Here is a 17,472-nt window from a genome sequence, read left to right as displayed (position 1 = left end):
AAAAACTATAATATGACTGAAGTGGGGAATGCACAATACTGTTTGAATAACATACTGAATAAGAGTTTATAATACTAGGTTATAACTCAAAATACTAGAACTAATTCTAACTATGTTTGAATAAAAGCCTCTAGTTGACTAGAGATGTGGGACATGCCTCCAGCTAACTATAGCAACACCGAAACTAAAAAGGAAAGACTGAATAGAAAACATATCAATCGTCCTTGAAGAATGAGGACTCAACATTCATACTGCTGAACTGGAGATCGAGAACCAATCTATGTGTGATCTGAACGCTAAGGACCTGAAACTATATCACGAGAAGATGTAGCGTAGAGTATGCGTCAGTACTTGAGGGGTACTGAGCATGCAAGATAGGATAAAGCTTAACAACATATACATAGCTGAAATAAAGCATACTGATCAATGATATAAGATGAACATGAAGAATATACTAACTATGCTGAATATGAACTAAAATGAATGCAATGACCAAGTTCATAGCATATTGAAACTGAATACTGAATTGTAAGTGATAACCTGGTCAATGCACTAGAATCTGACTGTGGGAGCTATTAATAACCGACATAAAATCACATGAGCTATACGTGGAGTCTGATGTATACGCCCCATCGAGAGGACCCAATATACCTTGCCAAGGGTATAAAGGCATTACTGGTGTTATTACTAAATCTGATGCCCACATAGAGGACTTAGCCTATGGGGGCACGTAGTTCTGGGACTATGAGGGCTACAAAACCTAGTCCAACTCGGTCTTAAGCCTACTCCTAATAAAATGTATGAAATATAACATTATTGACATAAACTGGATAGCTCGAAAGCTTGACATGCTAACTGAAAATGCAACATTAAGTACTGATAATGAAGCATTTGAAAAATGATGCATATATATCTGCATAAACTGACATAGCAAGTTTAATTCATGCACTAAACGACTCTACATAACTAGGGTTCTGAATTTCATGCGAGAATTAAGTAACGTAGTAATGAAAATGAAATATTCTTATTAGGATTAATCTAACAGTTAAATCACTGCAATAATCTGAGGTTCTAGAAACCCTAAGTGTAAACATAATGATGGGAATCAAGAATCTAGTGAAATCCCACATACCTGGTGACGAATTCCACAGAGAAATCTTCCAATTTGGGGGCTGAAACTGAGGGAAACTTGTTGCGTTCTGGGAGAGGGCTTGGTTGATGCTTTCTCTCTTCTTTTGCTTGGTTTGATTAATTTCTTTGAGAATGAATTGGTTAAGGTAAGTTCTGATTAAGTTACTAGGCTCAAACTGACCAAAACAACATAGTTTATGGTTTAAACGACGTAGTTTAGGTGTCCAACACATAGGGAAAAGAGCAAACAACCCCCCTACTTAAAAGCTATCGGGGCCAACGATGGGCCTGACCAACGGATCGTCGACTGACCTACGGTACGTTCTAGTCTGTCATCGATTGGCTTCAGAGACTGGGATCTGGGGGTCTGAACCACGGCCTGGACCATGGACCGTGGTCTAACCTACGGTCCGTAGGTCCTGACGTGGGTCGACCCTTAGCTTAGATTTTATGGGTTTCTGGGTAGGGGCTGCAGGTGGTCAACCACAAACCCCACCTACGGTCCATGGGTGGTCCCCGTTGGTAGCACCTGCAACTTTTGATTTTCTGCAATCTGGTCTTTCTAGCATACGGGGTGCTACATATGGAGTCCCAAGTTAATGATTGATTGTGAGATTTGACAATGTCTGATTTGGCAAGGTTTGTAATTGATCTTGCCAATCTAAGGCTGACATTGCTCAGTTAAGTGAGAGACTGATAGAGGTGTTCTTGATTTCAAATATTGAGGGATTGGGGAGGGAAGAGACATTTATTGATGTACTCACTATGCTTCCTTAAGTGTAACAACTCGGAAATTGGAAAGACGAATTGAAAGGAAAGGTTGCATTTTTGGCACTGAGGCAATGTCCTACGAAAGCCATCTACGGACCATAGGATGTCCTACAGATTGTAGAAATGGGCCTTATGAAGGCACTCGTTTGATTGGGTTGAGTTTTAAGAAATGTGAAGTCTCTGATGTTTGACCTACAAGTGAGCAGGACGAGCCATAGGGTGTTTTAGGAGCCGTAGGAGGGTTCCGTACAAGTGATCCAAACTTAGTAAAATTTTAGACATAAAGGTGGATTCTACAGAAGAGGTCTACAAATCGTAGAATGGAAGACGACCCGTAGAATGGTTGTGGAAGTTAAATGAATTTTTAAGCCATAGTAACATGTTCTATGGTTTACCAGAACAGTCCGTAGAAAGACCTACGAATTGTAGGTCCAAATCATTGACCTGCTCGACAATTTTAATTAAGGGTGCTTTGATCTTTTCCTACCCAATTAACCCCTAAACTACGTCATTTGTTTCCCTATAAATACCCTATAACCGTTTTTACTCATTAAACTAAGCCTAATTTCTCTCATTAACTCAAAATCTCCTAAAACTCTCAAGTCTTCTTCTCCAAAATTCTCTCTCAAGCTTCAAGGTGAAGAACTAGGGTTTCAAGCTTCAAGGTCACATTCTCTTTGCATTCTTAGGGTTTTGATTATCAAGGTATGCGGGAATTCACCAATGAATTTCTTTCATCCGTTGGGTCCCAAAAGAATCTCAATATCCAATTCAATTTCACCCAATTCTCTTAGGGTTTCTTGTAAATCTCCATGGGTCCTATTTATTTTCAAATCTTATTATGTATGATTTGATTCAGTCACATAATTTTTAATTGATTTCATATGGACTCGTGCCTATGAATATGAACTATGCATTATGCTTATGAACCTATGGATTATGATTATGAAAGCTATGCATGTTTATAAAAATGATGATTTATGAACTATGGATATTTTCTAGATATGTATGATTTGTGAAAGGTTTTCTTACATATGAATGAAAGCATGATTTAGATACTTAGACAAGTAAGTGTTTATTATGAAGAAGCTTATGGAATCATGGTTTGAAAGGAGCTATTCTACGATGAATTATGATTGGATTGGTAGTCTAATTGTTTCTTTACAAATATTTTGATATGAATATGATTATGTCTTTTCCATTGGGATTTACTTAGCACCAAGAGGACTTTGAGATGAAGACTCTCTCGTTAGTAGAGGTCGGGTCTCTAGAAGCAATTTACTTTTCTCAAACTACGTGTCCCCGTAGAATTGTCTTAAATGACCTAGCTAGTAGATCCATAATAACAATTATGAATGAATGGGACAGAGTCTACCTTGGCAAGTAGATTCCTCTTTTCGGTATGAGATTCATGTCGAATTCCATGGTATAACTCACATGGTCTTATTGTTGGTTAACGGTAAATATCCCACAAATGAATTATGTTTCTTCAAAAGGTTTTTATGAAGGTTTCTCAATTGATTTTAAGTAAGAATTTACCTTGATTATGACTCAAGTATTCTTTAAAGGCTTTTACTATGTTTTACTTGGTCATACATATTATGTTTTAGGTTCCCCCACTGACATGCCTATGTTTTTATGCATTTTCCATACTTAGTACATTCAATGTACTAATGCATACTTGCACCTCTATTATCTTATAATATAGGGTCTGACACTTCTCCTTCATGGACATGCTAAGATCAAGATTTCTCATCTTGATCATTGAGTAGGTGATTCCTCATGCTTTGAGGGAAAAGACATGGACACTTTTATTGCTTTCATTGTATTTTCAGTTTCAGTCTTCTATGTGGTGTATGAATTAAATCCCAACCACTCTTATGTTGTAAAAAGGCTTGTGTCAGACTTAGCAGTATTCCACATATTTCTTAAGTACTATGTTGGTATCTTTTATGTCATCTTATGATTTGAGACTTATATGTGTTATATCTCTTGAGTTGTATTATTATTAAGTCATGCTTATGTCAAGTAGCTTGTTTAGGGTATCTCAGGATCCTATTCAACATGTCACATCTAGGGGGATGTCTGACAAGCCGCATCTAGTAGAGTCTTGTTCATAAATGTGAGGCTCGTCACATTTATGAATAGAAGGCTACAAGATGTTTAGGAAACTTCACTTTTTTCACTACTCTAAAGTTCGTTCCATGGAGTTTATCTATATATAGGTCTTTCTCCTAACTTTTGTCCGATGCTTTTCAGGATATGCCTCTTCAAAAAGCTAACATAATAAGAAATGAAGAGCCCGATGTTCCTCAAGTATCGATCGATCTTTTGGCCGAGCAAGTGACTCATGCTGAATTTTGAGTGGTTTTTCATGTATTGGCTCAAGCTATTATGACCCAAGCTAATAGAGAGGTCATTTCTCATGTGAACTCAATTGTTGGTACGATGATAATAAGGGTATGAGACTTCACTATAATGAATCCCCCAGAGTTTCATGGGTCGAAAGTTGAGGATCCTCAAGAGTTCATTGATGAGATTTATAAGATAGTTGAAATTATGGGAGTTTCAATGGAAGAGAAGACAAAATTGGCTGTTTATCAACTCAAGGGCGTTGTTCAAGTTTGGTTCAACCAATGGAAGGAAAAAAGGGTTATTGATGCAGGTCCTCTTGATTCGGAGAAATTCAAATGGGATTTTCTTGATCATTTTTCCCATTGAGATGAGAAAGGCAAAGTTACTTGAGTTCATTAATCTTCATCAAGGGAACATGAGTGTGAAAAACTATGTTTTGAAGTTTACTTAATTAGCTAAGTATGCCCCGACTAGGTTGCCAGCTCTAGGATAAGGATGAGTAAGTTTGTGTCGGGTGAGTTAGAAATGGTAGTCAAGAGAGTGTCGTACGACCATGTTGATTAAGAGATCGATATCTCTCGTTTGATGATACATGCCCAACAAATTAAAGAAGAAAAGCTAAAAGAAAAATCTAGGGAGTCAAAGAGGACAAGGACTAGTGATGGTGACTTTTCTTAGTCTAGGTCTGGTGGACTTAGTCATCCTCAGTTCCGATAAAATTTCTCCAGTCAAGGTTCTTCTAATGTTTCAGTTTCAAAGTTCAACAAGGGTAGAATGTCTAACACACTCTAACCCTAAGACTCAAGGAGGTGGTGGGAATCGATATTCTATTCCAGCTCATCAAAACTGTGGCAAGAGTCACTTAGGAAAATATTTAGTCATTAAGGATGTTTGCTTTGGTCGTGGGAAGAGTGGCCATAAGATGAGAGATTGCCCATTGCTTGCTAATAAGGGAAGAGATGGTAGAGATGCTCATCCTAGTGGTTTTAGTTTGGGTTCTCCTTGTCTGAATAGGTTTTATGGTCTTCAGACTCAACAGGAACATGAGGGTTCTCTGGATGCTGTGATGGGTAAGTCTTTATCTTGGTTTATATTCTTTGCTTGATTCGGTTTCTACATTGTAATTTGTTACTCCTTATGTGGCCATGGGATTGATGTTGGTCCTAAAATCTTTTCTAATCCCTTTACTGTCTCTAGACCTGTTGTGATTCTATTGTTGCTAAACGAGTTTATCAAGAACCCTATTTTTATTTCTCATAGAGACACTAATGTTGATCTTGACATGTTAGATTTGATGTTATTCTTTGGATGGATTTTCTTCATTCGCGTTGTGCTTCCATAGATTGTAAGACTCGATTGGTCACATTCAAGGTACGGAATGAACCTATCTTAGAATGGAAAGGGGGAAATCTTCTCCTAAGTGTTAACCATAACAATTAAGTACATAGAAAATTTCACAATATCACGTCAATTACTTTTAATAACTATTAGGATTTTCTCTGTCACATAGAACAGACTATAACCTACCTCAACCGAAAAATAAAAGTCAAGTAAGCTAATTCCCCAATGCTTTTCCTTTTGTCCAATGTCTGTAGATATCCATATTACTATATATCTAGCCTAGACTCAAAAACATACCCAAATCTATAATCAAATTCCAAAATTTTGATACCAGCTACTATATAAAGTCTCATATGCTCCTAATTTTCAAACTTACGATTACGTCTCAAATCCTCAAATTTCCATAAATTCAATGGTATTCATATAATACAATACACCTAATATTTAATTATATATCTCAATATATCAAACTTAGTTTATAATATAATAACAAAATTATACTAATTAAAAATAGAAGCAAATTAGTTACGAACCAGTGGCGACAATTATGTTAAACTCTTAATAACTGCACCATAACTAACAATGTGCATCTTTCCAATTTCAATTTATTTTCAACCCACCACTCTCATCTTTCAATCATTAGTAAATAGGGAGGGACTAAACCTTATCAAAAGTAACCAATAGGACTCACCCTTTCCTCCATAGATTCAAACTAAAATTACGTTTTACTTGAGCAAGACTTGCGGCTGCTCTCGTTTTCTACAGGTTGTCCTCTCTCTTACAAATTAGCATACCAAACCCAACATTAAACTCCAACAGTAGTTTTACTTGAGCAAGACTTGCGGTTGCTCTCGTTTTCTACAGGTAAGTCATCTTCTCAATTTGTTTTTAATTATTTAGGGCAATAATTGTGAACTACCAAATAAATAACTATTAAATTCCACTATTTTTTCCCTACACATGGGCCATGTGGTAAGGGTATTAAATAAATTATGGACTTGGCCCATTAACTACCAACTAATAAGAAAATAATTATTTAATAAATACCTTCCAGCTAAATAACCGTATTTAAGCGAATAGTTCAAGATTCTGATTTAAAATTTACGGAAAGAGTCAAAACAATTCTAGTGATCAAATAGGTCTAACGGGTCGTTACATCATATACCAATTTACTCATCGTTCATCCTCGAACGATCAAAGAAGGCGAGGGTAAGAAAGGGTACCTGAATCAATAAAAAAAGGTGTGGATATCTTTCGTGCATATCATCCTCATTCTCCCAAGTGGCTTCTTCCATTGGACCTTTACAACTGCAATCTCTTTTGATCTCAACTTGTGGACCTCCCTATCTATAATAGCTACAGGCTCCTCCTCATAAGACAAATTCTCATCAACCAAGACTGAATTTCAACGAATAATGTAATTTCCATCACCATGATATTTCTTTAACATAGACACATGAAACATATGGTGCACTCCTGACTACCTTAGAGGAAAAGCCAATTCATAGGTCATTTCTCCAACTTGCTTAAGAACTTCAAACGACAAAATATACTTCAGAGTACTAAGCTTACCTCACTTACCAAACCTCATCACACCCTTCATGGGTGAAACCTTCAACAACACTTGCTTTATCTCCATAAACTCCAAGTCCTTGACCTTTCTATCTGCATACTTCTTTTGTCTGCTCTGAGATGCTAGAAGCTTCTCTTGAATGAATTTCACCTTCTCTAACAATTTTCTCAATAGACCAGTACCCTAAGGTCTCACCTCAAATGCAACAAACTAACTAATAGCAAACCTACATATCTTCCCATATAATGCCTTAAATGGGGCCATATCAATATTTGAGTGATAGATATTGTTGTACAAAGAGTTTGTCAGGGGTAAGACTAATCCCAATGACCACCAAAATCTATCAAGCACACATGAAGCATATCCTTCCGCACTTGAATTGTTTTCTCATGCCTGAGGGAGAAATGTGGTACTAAGATCCAATTTAGTACCTAATTCAGCCTGCAAGGTCCTCCAAAAGTTAGAAGTAAACTGTGTAACTCTATCTGATATGTAAATCGAAACTCCATGTAATTGAACAAACTTGTAGATATAGAGTTTGACTAACTTCTCAACATTATAAGTCACCCTGACCAGAATGAAGCCCACAAATTTAGTCAACCAGTAAAAAATCACCCATATCGAATCAAACTTATCCAATGTCTTTGGAAGACCAACCACAAAGTCCATTGCAGGTCTTTCCCATTTTCATTCAGAAATAGGTATTCTCTGAAGTATTCTTCTAGGCCTCTATTCTTGTAATTTACATGTTGACAATTCATACATTGGGCAACAAAGTCAACCATGTCATGCTTCATTCTATTCCTGCAGTAATATTGTCTAAGATCACAATACATCTTGGTTGCAGGAAGATGTTTATAGTAGCTCAAATTGTAAGCCTCTACAAGATTAGTTATAGTCAAATCATCAATACGAGGCACACACACCCTCCCCTTAATCCAAAACACATCTTCCTCATCAATTACAACCTCCTTGGTCTCTCCTTGCAAAACCATATCACGAATCTAGCTCAGCTTCTCATCATAAAATTGTTTTTCTTTAATCCTTTCAAGAAAAGAAGATCTTGCCTCCACACAAGCCAAGAATCCTCTTTCCTCAGTTACTTCCAGCCTCATAACGTCATTAGCCAAAGTTTGAACCTCTCTAGCCAATGGGCATCTAGAAACCCGTAAATGGGCTAAACTACTTATGCTCCCTATTTTTCTACGCAAGGCATCAACCAAAACATATGTTTTTCCAGGATGATAAAGAATAGTAACATCATAGTTTTTTAGCAACTCCATCCACCTCCTCTTCCTCAAATTCAAGTCTTTCTAAGTAAAAAACATATTGTATACTGTGATGATCTGTATACACTTCACACTTGACCCCATATAGATAATGCCTCCACTGCTTCAATGCAATTACAAATGCAACCAACTCTAAATCATGAGTGGGGTAGTTATATCCATGTACTTTCAATTGCTTTAAAGCATAGGCAATTAGTTCGCTCCTGCATTAGCACTGCACCTAATGCAGAATAAGATGCATCACAATAAATAGTAAAATTCTTACCTTCCATAGGCAGGGCAAAGATCAATGTAGTCGTTGATCTTAGGCATATTTTATATGCCTAGGAACCAAATAATGTCCGCATTCAAGCCAAGTTTGGAATCGTTTTATGTTAATTTATAGTAGTGTCAGGTCTTTTGAATGCATTTATACTAACCAAAATGATTAGCTGTGTAGGTGAGTTAAATGAAGGAACGAGCGCTAAAACAGGCGTTGGGAAACATGAACAAATCCAAGTTGAAAAGAATGAAGAAATGAAGATCAAGAAGGATTTGTATCCTCTTCGTCGTCGCGGAGAGGGATTTTATTATCAATCAAGTATTTGAAATGGAAACAGAAAGGTCTGTAGCCTCTCTGCATCGCGGAGAGGGATTTTTCATTTTGGTCGTGAAGTAGTATTTGAGATAGAGTGGTCTGTGGAGTGGCTGAGTTGCGGAGAAGAGTTGACTGCCATAAAAAAAATCAAATAGCAACTCCGCGTTGCGCTCCTACTTGCCAGTTTTAGATGTTTCAACTTAAGTATAAATAGACTCAATTTTTATTTATAAACTATTCTTTTTTTGGGTTTTCAAGAATGATTATTTGGAGAGCTATTTCATCTGTTTTTAGGGTTTAGTCCTAAACTCTTCTACTTTTGATCTATTTATGATATTTAAACTTTGCTTGATAGAAATTCCTATTATGAGTAGCTAATATCTCTAATTCTAGGGCTATGGCTACAAAATGATTGTACATAATTGAAGTTTTATGGATTGACATTAACTATCATATGAATCACTCTTGTGTACTTATTTTTTGTATTTTGTGCCTGATCACCATTGAAATAAACATCTTGTCTGAATTGAACTCAAGAGAGAAATAAGAGGATAGAACGTGGGGCATGAGGAGCATGATTTTCTCTTAAGAATTAGAGTTAATTTGTATGTAGGATAGGGATATACCTAGAGACTTTGCTTGGTCATTATATAGGAAGAAATCATAATGCTCGGTAATTGGTCCAACTATCCCTGCTCAACGATGTAGTTAGGTTGCCATTTATTGTAGCAATTAGAGGTCGGGAGACCATAATCATACATTTAATCCTGTAATCATTTATTCGATAGTTGATGAATATCCATTTTATAAGATAATGTGCATGATTCATTATGTGAGCTACAACCCTAGACTTCACCCAATCATTGTTTAAACCCTTAGAAATTGAATCACTTTTGTTTAGATTTTACTTAAATTTTAGATTATAAAATCAACAAATCTTGTAACCTTGATAACACTGGTGTTTAACTGAAAGTATTGGAAAAATCAAATCATTCTAATCGTGAGTCTCTGTGGGTACGATACCTGACTCTTAATAAGAACTACTTTAATACTTGAACGACCACGTACACTTGCATGTGCGATTGGCGCAATAAGTTTTGTGCCCCGCTGCAAGGGACTTTAGAATTAGAAAGCATTTGATTTGTCTAATTTCTGAAGTTAAAAAACACGTGTTGATAACTTGATCGTAGCAAAACATTTGGTAGGTTGTGTTGAATTCTCAAACTGGAAGATGATCAAGACTTGGTAGAGCCTTTAGCTGAACCGAAAACATTCGGTCATTACCGGAGAAGGCAAAGACGACTCACTTACCCAGTCCCTCTTGTTGCTAGTGAACCAACAACTCATGTAGCAAGAGTGGAGCAAGAAAAACATGTACTAATGGTTGAGATGAAAGTAAGAGACGTGGCAATCCCATCTACCACCAATGTGACTTCATGCATTTAGAAACTTGAAGCTGGTGGAAGATTTGAACTGAAGCAGAGTATGGTGCAACTTTTGCACACTAACGGACAGTTCACTGATTTATCACGCAAGGATCCACAAGTTCATATCCAGAATTTCCTTGAGATCAGTGATACTTACACTCCAGCTGGAGTGAACATAGATTATGTGAGTCTCACGCTATTTCCCTTATCTCTGCTAGGGGAAGAAAACAATGGTTGAATTCTGAGCCTGCTAATTCCATTACCTCATAGGGCTATCTTGCACAAAAATTCCTTATTATATTTTTCCCATCTGGGAAAACAGCTAAGTTAAGGAGTGACATATTGAGTTTCCGACAGAAAGGAGGAGAGAACTTGTACCAGGATTGGGACAGGTTCAAATCGATGTTATTGAGCTGCCCGCACCATCATCAAGCTAACGAGGTATTGGTCCATACCTTCATTGAAGGATTGGAGCCTAACACCAAGATTTTACTTGATTCAGCTGCAGGTGGAAAGGCTTTGGAAAAGACTTATGTTGAGTTGTTTACCTTGCTTAATAGGATTTCACAAGGGAACCCCGAGTGGAATGGAGGATGAGCTAAACTTGTGATACAGAAAATTGCTGGAATCTTGGAGGTAGATGCAGTGACTTCATTAACTGCACAAATTGCTGCAATGTAAAACATGATGAACACTCACTTCAACAACCTCTCGCTGGGACAACAACCATCTCAGGTGAATCCAGTCTAATAACCACCCACTTGGTGTGAAATTTGCGGAGGAGATCATAATGGAGAGGTATGTGGTGCGAATATGGATTTTGTAAATTTTGTAGGAAATGCACAACATGGAGGAAGTCATCAGAATTATAAATCTAGGCACTGGATGGGAGGCAACCCATCGTGTTTTCACTAATGGGTGTTGTGCTTCAAATGTGCAAGAAATAAGAATTGACACCCTGTGCGCGTCGCAGAGCTGGGGTAATTTTCACCTCGATAGGAATTAATTTTCCAGGGCGAGGCAGAACCCTCCGTAACGTGCATGTGTCGCGAACACTGCCTGGATTTTTGGTTCGACGAGACGTAATTTTTTCATCAAAAATAAGAAAGCTTCGTAAGGGAGCCGCATCACGGAGGGGAACTCAAAATTTGACTTTGTGGGGAATTTAAGTATTTTCGAGAGGCAGAAGACTCCGTGACGCGTCCGCGTCGTGGAGCTTGGCGACAAATTTTTATTCCATTGGGACTTAATTAATTTTGCGTGGCAGAAGTGTCCGTAGCACAGCCGCGTCGTGGACCAGATGAGTAATATTCGATTTTCATTAAAACAAATGAGTTTTACCCATTTCCTTTACCAAAGACCTGACCCAAGTCTCTTTTAAACCCCAAATGTCCGTCCCCAAACCCCTATTTCTCCCAAAATTCCTTTCTCCTATTGCGCACAAGTTTCCCCATCCCCTTCTCCCTTGCGATATTTTTGGATTCTATTGGAAAATCGGACTGGATTTCGCCTATTCATCACCCAACTCATCTTCTTCAATCTCATAGGTACGTTTTATGTTCTCCTTTTGCTTAATTGATGATTGATGACATGGGTTGATGCAATTAATTGGTTGACATTTGTTAATGGGAGGTAGAAGGTGTGAGTTGTAGCGGAAGGAAGTGGTGTGGGTTTCTTTGGAATGGGGCTTTCGAATTCTTGAGTAGAAATCGCCTATTGTTGATTTTATGCGGGTTTTTTTGGGTAAAGTTTGCTTAGATGAACAAAGTATGTGCTGGATTCGATTTAGTGGACTAAATCAAATTGTTTGTTTCATGGATTTTATGTAGTATTTTGAATTCTTGAGTAGAAATTACCTTTGTTGCTATTACATGAATCATGGATCTAGTTTGGTTGTGTGAATTCTTGAGTAGCACTAATAGTATCTCATATTATGAAGTTGTGAGTTGTGCCATCTGGAACCTTGAATGGAAGTTGTTGCACTTGATTACTAATTTGGTGCTTCCATGAGACATTTGAAGGGGTAGTATGTTGTTCTGTTGTTGGTTTGTGTGTGTCCTCCTTTGGGAAGTCTAAGTACCTAGGCTAGATAATGCTCTGAAATAAGTGTGGGGTGGTGTTTGCACACCACCCATGTTTATCACTGTCCTGTAATTTGCTTAGGTTGAATTGTATTTTGTTTGCAGGCAATCATGTCAGGCACCCAACGACCAGGAAAAAAAGTTGCAACCTCGATCCAGAGGAAGTGTGTTTGCACTGGGGGAATGTACCTCCCACACCTGCAGTACCCAAGGGTCAAACTAGGCGGTTCGGGTTGCGAATCGTGGTCAAGGAAGGGAAACTGTGGTGGAAGAAGCACATCGAGGCTAGATATTTCTCTGATGTGTGTATTGACACTGATAGCTTGGCACGAGAGTTTCCCAGAATCCTGAGGCGTATCAAAGAGCTTGCAATAGAGTGAATTTTTGCGGAGACAAGTGAGTGCAACTTTCACATGGTTCGACAGTTCTACACTAATTGGCGACAAAATTGAGATCCCATTTTGTAAAAGTGCGGGGAATGGGTGTGACTCTCACTCCAGCGGTTCTGAATGACATAGTTGGTATGTCACCGGAGGCCGATCCACTGGTGCTCATAGGGATGAACATTTGCCCACCTTACCGGGCCATTCTACACACATTTTGTGGCCCCCAGTCCATGGTGCAATGAACTAAGTACAGCGCGAATAGATGTCACCAATCTCTTCATTATGCGCACATGCTCAGGGAGCCTCGAGTCTGGCTTAAAATTATGATGTATTATTTGATACCGAGGCTGCATTACACGAACATCACCCGGGATAGAGTATGTTTGGTCTACGTTTTGATGACGCCCACAGAGTTGAATATCGGGGCTGTGTTGAAATCGTCCATGATAAAGGCCCGAGTGCATAAAGGGAGCATGTACGCATTTGGTGGTATCATCACTAGCATTTGTCATGCTGCAGGTGTCCCGGAGGAGAGCTTAGATTATATGGCACCACTGTTCCCAACGCCGATAGTTATCACGAAGACTAAGGGGCCCGACAATGAGTTCGGCCCAACACTCACTACCATGGATCGTCATAGACGTGATGTGCAGATTATGGCCCGGATGTATAAGCTTGATATGTTGCGCCACCAAAATGGCTACCGGCCATCGACTGACATGCAATTAAGCGAAGTAGAAAGAAGATACCCCCTGAATGCACATGTTAAGGCCCTATTTGTTATTGGTCCTGCTTTTCATGAGTCGATGGACTATGAAATACCGACCGATGAGGATAGGTTTTGCGCTGGCTCGGACGTGGACTCCGATTCTGATAATCGGGTTGACCCTGCTCAGGCCGGTGATGAGGCTGACGGGGGAGATGTTATGCAGGACTGATCAGGGAGTGATTCACCTTACCTCTATACTAATTTTTGTGATTTTGTGACACACTGGGGACAATGCTAATGTTTAAGTGTAGGGTGGGGGTGAATTTATCTCTGGTTTGTATATATTAGTGAACACTAGTAGTGTCATATGTCTGTCTTTTATTTTATGTTTTTATTTGGGTTCCTTGGAGGTTGTTTTTTGTTCTTTGTCCAAGGAGAATCTCTTTGAACCATACAAAATACAAAAAAAAATTGTCTTTTAAGGATCGAGTCAGTCGTCGTAGTTGAGTCGCATTGCCCTATGATAGATGGATGTCGACCGTCTTAAGGGAAAATTTCATTATTGAGTCTTAGGTTTGGTATGTGTTGAAGCTTGAAATTTCGTAAGGATATTGTATGAAAGCATGTTGGGAAATTGATATATGAATGCATTTGAACTCTTGTATTTGACTTTAATAATTACAACTTATGCTTAAATAGAACCTTTGACATCAACTGATTATGTTGCATGTGACTAATCCATCTTGATTAGAACGTGTGCCATGAGCGGTGAGTTATTGTTGTATCCATGTAATGCATTTTAGTATAGAACTTGCCTGACATGTTATTGAAGCGAAATAAAGGGTGTTGTTTTGTTTAGCAGATGATAATCGACTTTCTTTGATTTGTATGGTAAATGTTAGCCTTCTTAGATAAAATATCCCTAGTATAATCCCGTTAAGCCTTTTAGCCTTGATTTTGTTCTAACCTACTTAATTGAGCCGAATCCCTTTTATTGATACCGTCAGTTTTGATCCTAAATTAATCCCTAATATACTATGTTAAGATGAAAAAGTGAAAAACAGAGGTAAGAGTAAATAGGGTGGAAATGCTTGGTTTTGTGGGGAAGAAAGGAAAGAGGTAGAAAAATGATTCCCCATAAGTTCCTAAATTTGTGATTGGCCCTGGTCCTTTGGACATTGTGCACTTCGACTAAGGTTGAAAGCCTAAGTTGAAGGTGGATGTCTCGAAGCGTACCTTAATAATGGCCCTGGTCCTTACGAGGACAATGTGCTCCTCAACTCGAGAGAAATCTATAAGTTGAGGGTGGCTATTGTTAAGTGTCAATATATATATATATAAGGGGATGTGTAGAAAATAAGGGAGAGGTTGGAAGTACTAGTGGGAAAATATGCAGAAAGGGGGACCAAAGGAAAGAAAAAGTCTCAAGCTTACATTACAACCTGTAAAGTCCCATTTGATTCTGGACAAAGCATGCTTAATTAGTGGAGATGTACATTATGGGCAAGCTTATGGTTCTCAATGCAAGCATGTATGATGTATTTGTTGAGTGAGAGCGTGTTATGTTTGTAATGTCCTTAAACTATATTCTATTTGATGAGTTGAGTGTGCGGACTATTCTTTTAAGTGAGGGACACTTATTGTATGAAATATAGGTGATAAGTAATGGTGCACATGAAATTGAATGTGTTGGTTGCAAAAAGTTGTCGAGTCAGTACTTGAGTTGTATGATGTATGAAAAGTGGGCAAGGCCTATTCTGAGTGAGAACATGCTTGTTTGAACTGATTAAAGATCCATAAAAAGGAAGTGGCAGATGCACAAATACCAGAGTAGGGAGTCTAGGTCTAGGATTAGTTAGAAAGTTGTTCGAGGACGAACAAAACTCTAAGTGTGGGGTAGTGTTCTTAGGCATATTTATATGCCTAGGAACCAAATAATACCTGCATTCAAACCAAGTTTGGAATCGTTTTAAGTTAATTTATAGTCGTGTCAAGTCCAACTTGATTAGTTGTGTAGGTGAGTTAAATGAAGGAACAAGCACTAAAACAGGCGTTGGGAAATATGAACAGATCCAAGCTGAAAATAATGAAGAAATATAGATCAAGAAGGATTCATATCCTCTACGCGTCGCGGAGAGGGATTTTACTATCAATCGAGTATTTGAAATGGAAACATAAGGGTCCGTATGCGGAGAGGGATTTTTAATTTTGGTCGTGAAGTAGTATTTGAGACAGAGTGGTCTGTGGAGTAGCCGTGTCACGGAGATGAGTTGATTGCCATAAAACGAATCTGAACAGCAGCTCTGCGTCGCCCCCTTACTTACCAATTTTGGCCATTTCGACTTAATTATAAATAGACTCAGTTGTTTTTTATTAATTATTCTTTTTCTGGGTTTTCAAGAACGACGATTTGGAGAGCTATTTCATCTGTTTTTAGGGTTCATTCCTAAACTCTTCTACTTTCGATCTATTTATGATATTTATACTTTGCTTGATCGAAATTCCTATTATGAGTAGCTAATTTCCCCAATTCTTGGGCTGTGGCTACAAGATGATTGTACATAATTGAAGTTTTATGGATTGACATTAACTATCATATGAATCACTCTTGTGTTCTTGCTTTTCGTATTTCATGCCTAATCACCATTTAAATAAACATCTTGTCTAAATTGAACTCAGGAGAGGAATAAAATTATAGAATGTGGGGCATGAGGAGCATGATTTTCTTTTAAGAATTAGAGTTAATTTGTATCTAGGATAGGGATATACCTAGAGACCTTGCTTGGTCATTATACAGGAAGAAATCGTAATGCTCGGTAATAGGTTCAACATATCCCTGCTCAACGATGTAGTTAGGTTGCCTTTAATTGTAGGCGATTAGAGGTCGGGAGACAAATCATACATTTAACCCTGTAATATCCACTTTACAAGATAATGTGCATGATTCTTGATGTGAGCTACAACCCTGGACTTCACCCAATCATTGTTTAAACCCTTAGAAATTGAATCACTTTTGTTTAGCTTTTACTTAAATTTTAGATTATAAAATCAATAAATCTTGTAACCTTGATAACACTTGTGTTTAATTGAAAGTATTGGAAAAATCAAATCATTGTAATCATGAGTCTTTGTGGGTACGATACCTGGCTCTTAATAAGAGCTACTTCAATACTTGAATGACCACATACACTTGCATGTACGATTGGGCGCAACAATAGTCAACAAGGTATTAAGTTTCTAAAAATCCTTTTCACACTCATTCGACTTACAAATGGAACATTTTGCTTGGTCAAATTGATCAGCTGGGAAGCAATGGAAGAAAATCCTTGACAAACCAACGATAGTAACTAGCTAAACCAACAAAACTCCTAACCTCTGAAACATTAGTGGGCCTTGCCCAACTCTTCACTACTTCAATATTATGGGGATCCACCATCACTTCATCCTTAGAAACCACGTGCCGCAAGGAAGCTGAATCGAGTCAGAACTCGCACTTGGAGAATTTGGTATAAGCCTTTTCTCCCTTGACAATCCCAATACAATTCTCAGATGCTCTTCATGTTCTTTCCCGCTCTTTGAATAGATCAGTATATCATCAATAAATACAATAACAAAGAGATGCAGTTATGATTTAAAAATTCTGTTAATCAAGCTCATGAAAGCAGCATGGGCATTCGTAAGACCAAAATACATTACTAGAAACTCATAATGCCTATACCTTATTTCAAAAGCAGTATTTGGCACGTCCGTTGCCCGTATTTTCAGTTGATGATACCCATACCTCAAATCAATTTTATAGAAGACACAATCACCCTCTAATTGATCGAACAAG

At 38.0% G+C, this 17,472-nt stretch overlaps 1 protein-coding gene across 1 annotated transcript; it reads right to left on the bottom strand.

Annotated features, from left to right (window-relative positions):
* Positions 1-6,826: 6,826 nt before the first annotated feature.
* On the bottom strand, positions 6,827-8,166 carry LOC125855885 (uncharacterized). The gene is made up of 4 exons (XM_049535540.1): positions 7,829-8,166; positions 7,565-7,739; positions 7,180-7,354; positions 6,827-6,996 (listed from the first exon to the last, which is right to left on the bottom strand). Exons 1-4 carry the CDS (start codon positions 8,164-8,166, stop codon positions 6,827-6,829), a joined length of 858 nt encoding a protein of 285 aa, XP_049391497.1.
* Positions 8,167-17,472: the final 9,306 nt, after the last annotated feature.

This window comes from Solanum stenotomum, chromosome 2, assembly GCF_019186545.1.
Source record: "Solanum stenotomum isolate F172 chromosome 2, ASM1918654v1, whole genome shotgun sequence".
Lineage (NCBI taxonomy): Eukaryota > Viridiplantae > Streptophyta > Magnoliopsida > Solanales > Solanaceae > Solanum > Solanum stenotomum.
The sequence above is the reverse complement of the archived record's forward strand: the minus strand, read 5'-3'. Positions and strand labels throughout refer to the sequence as shown.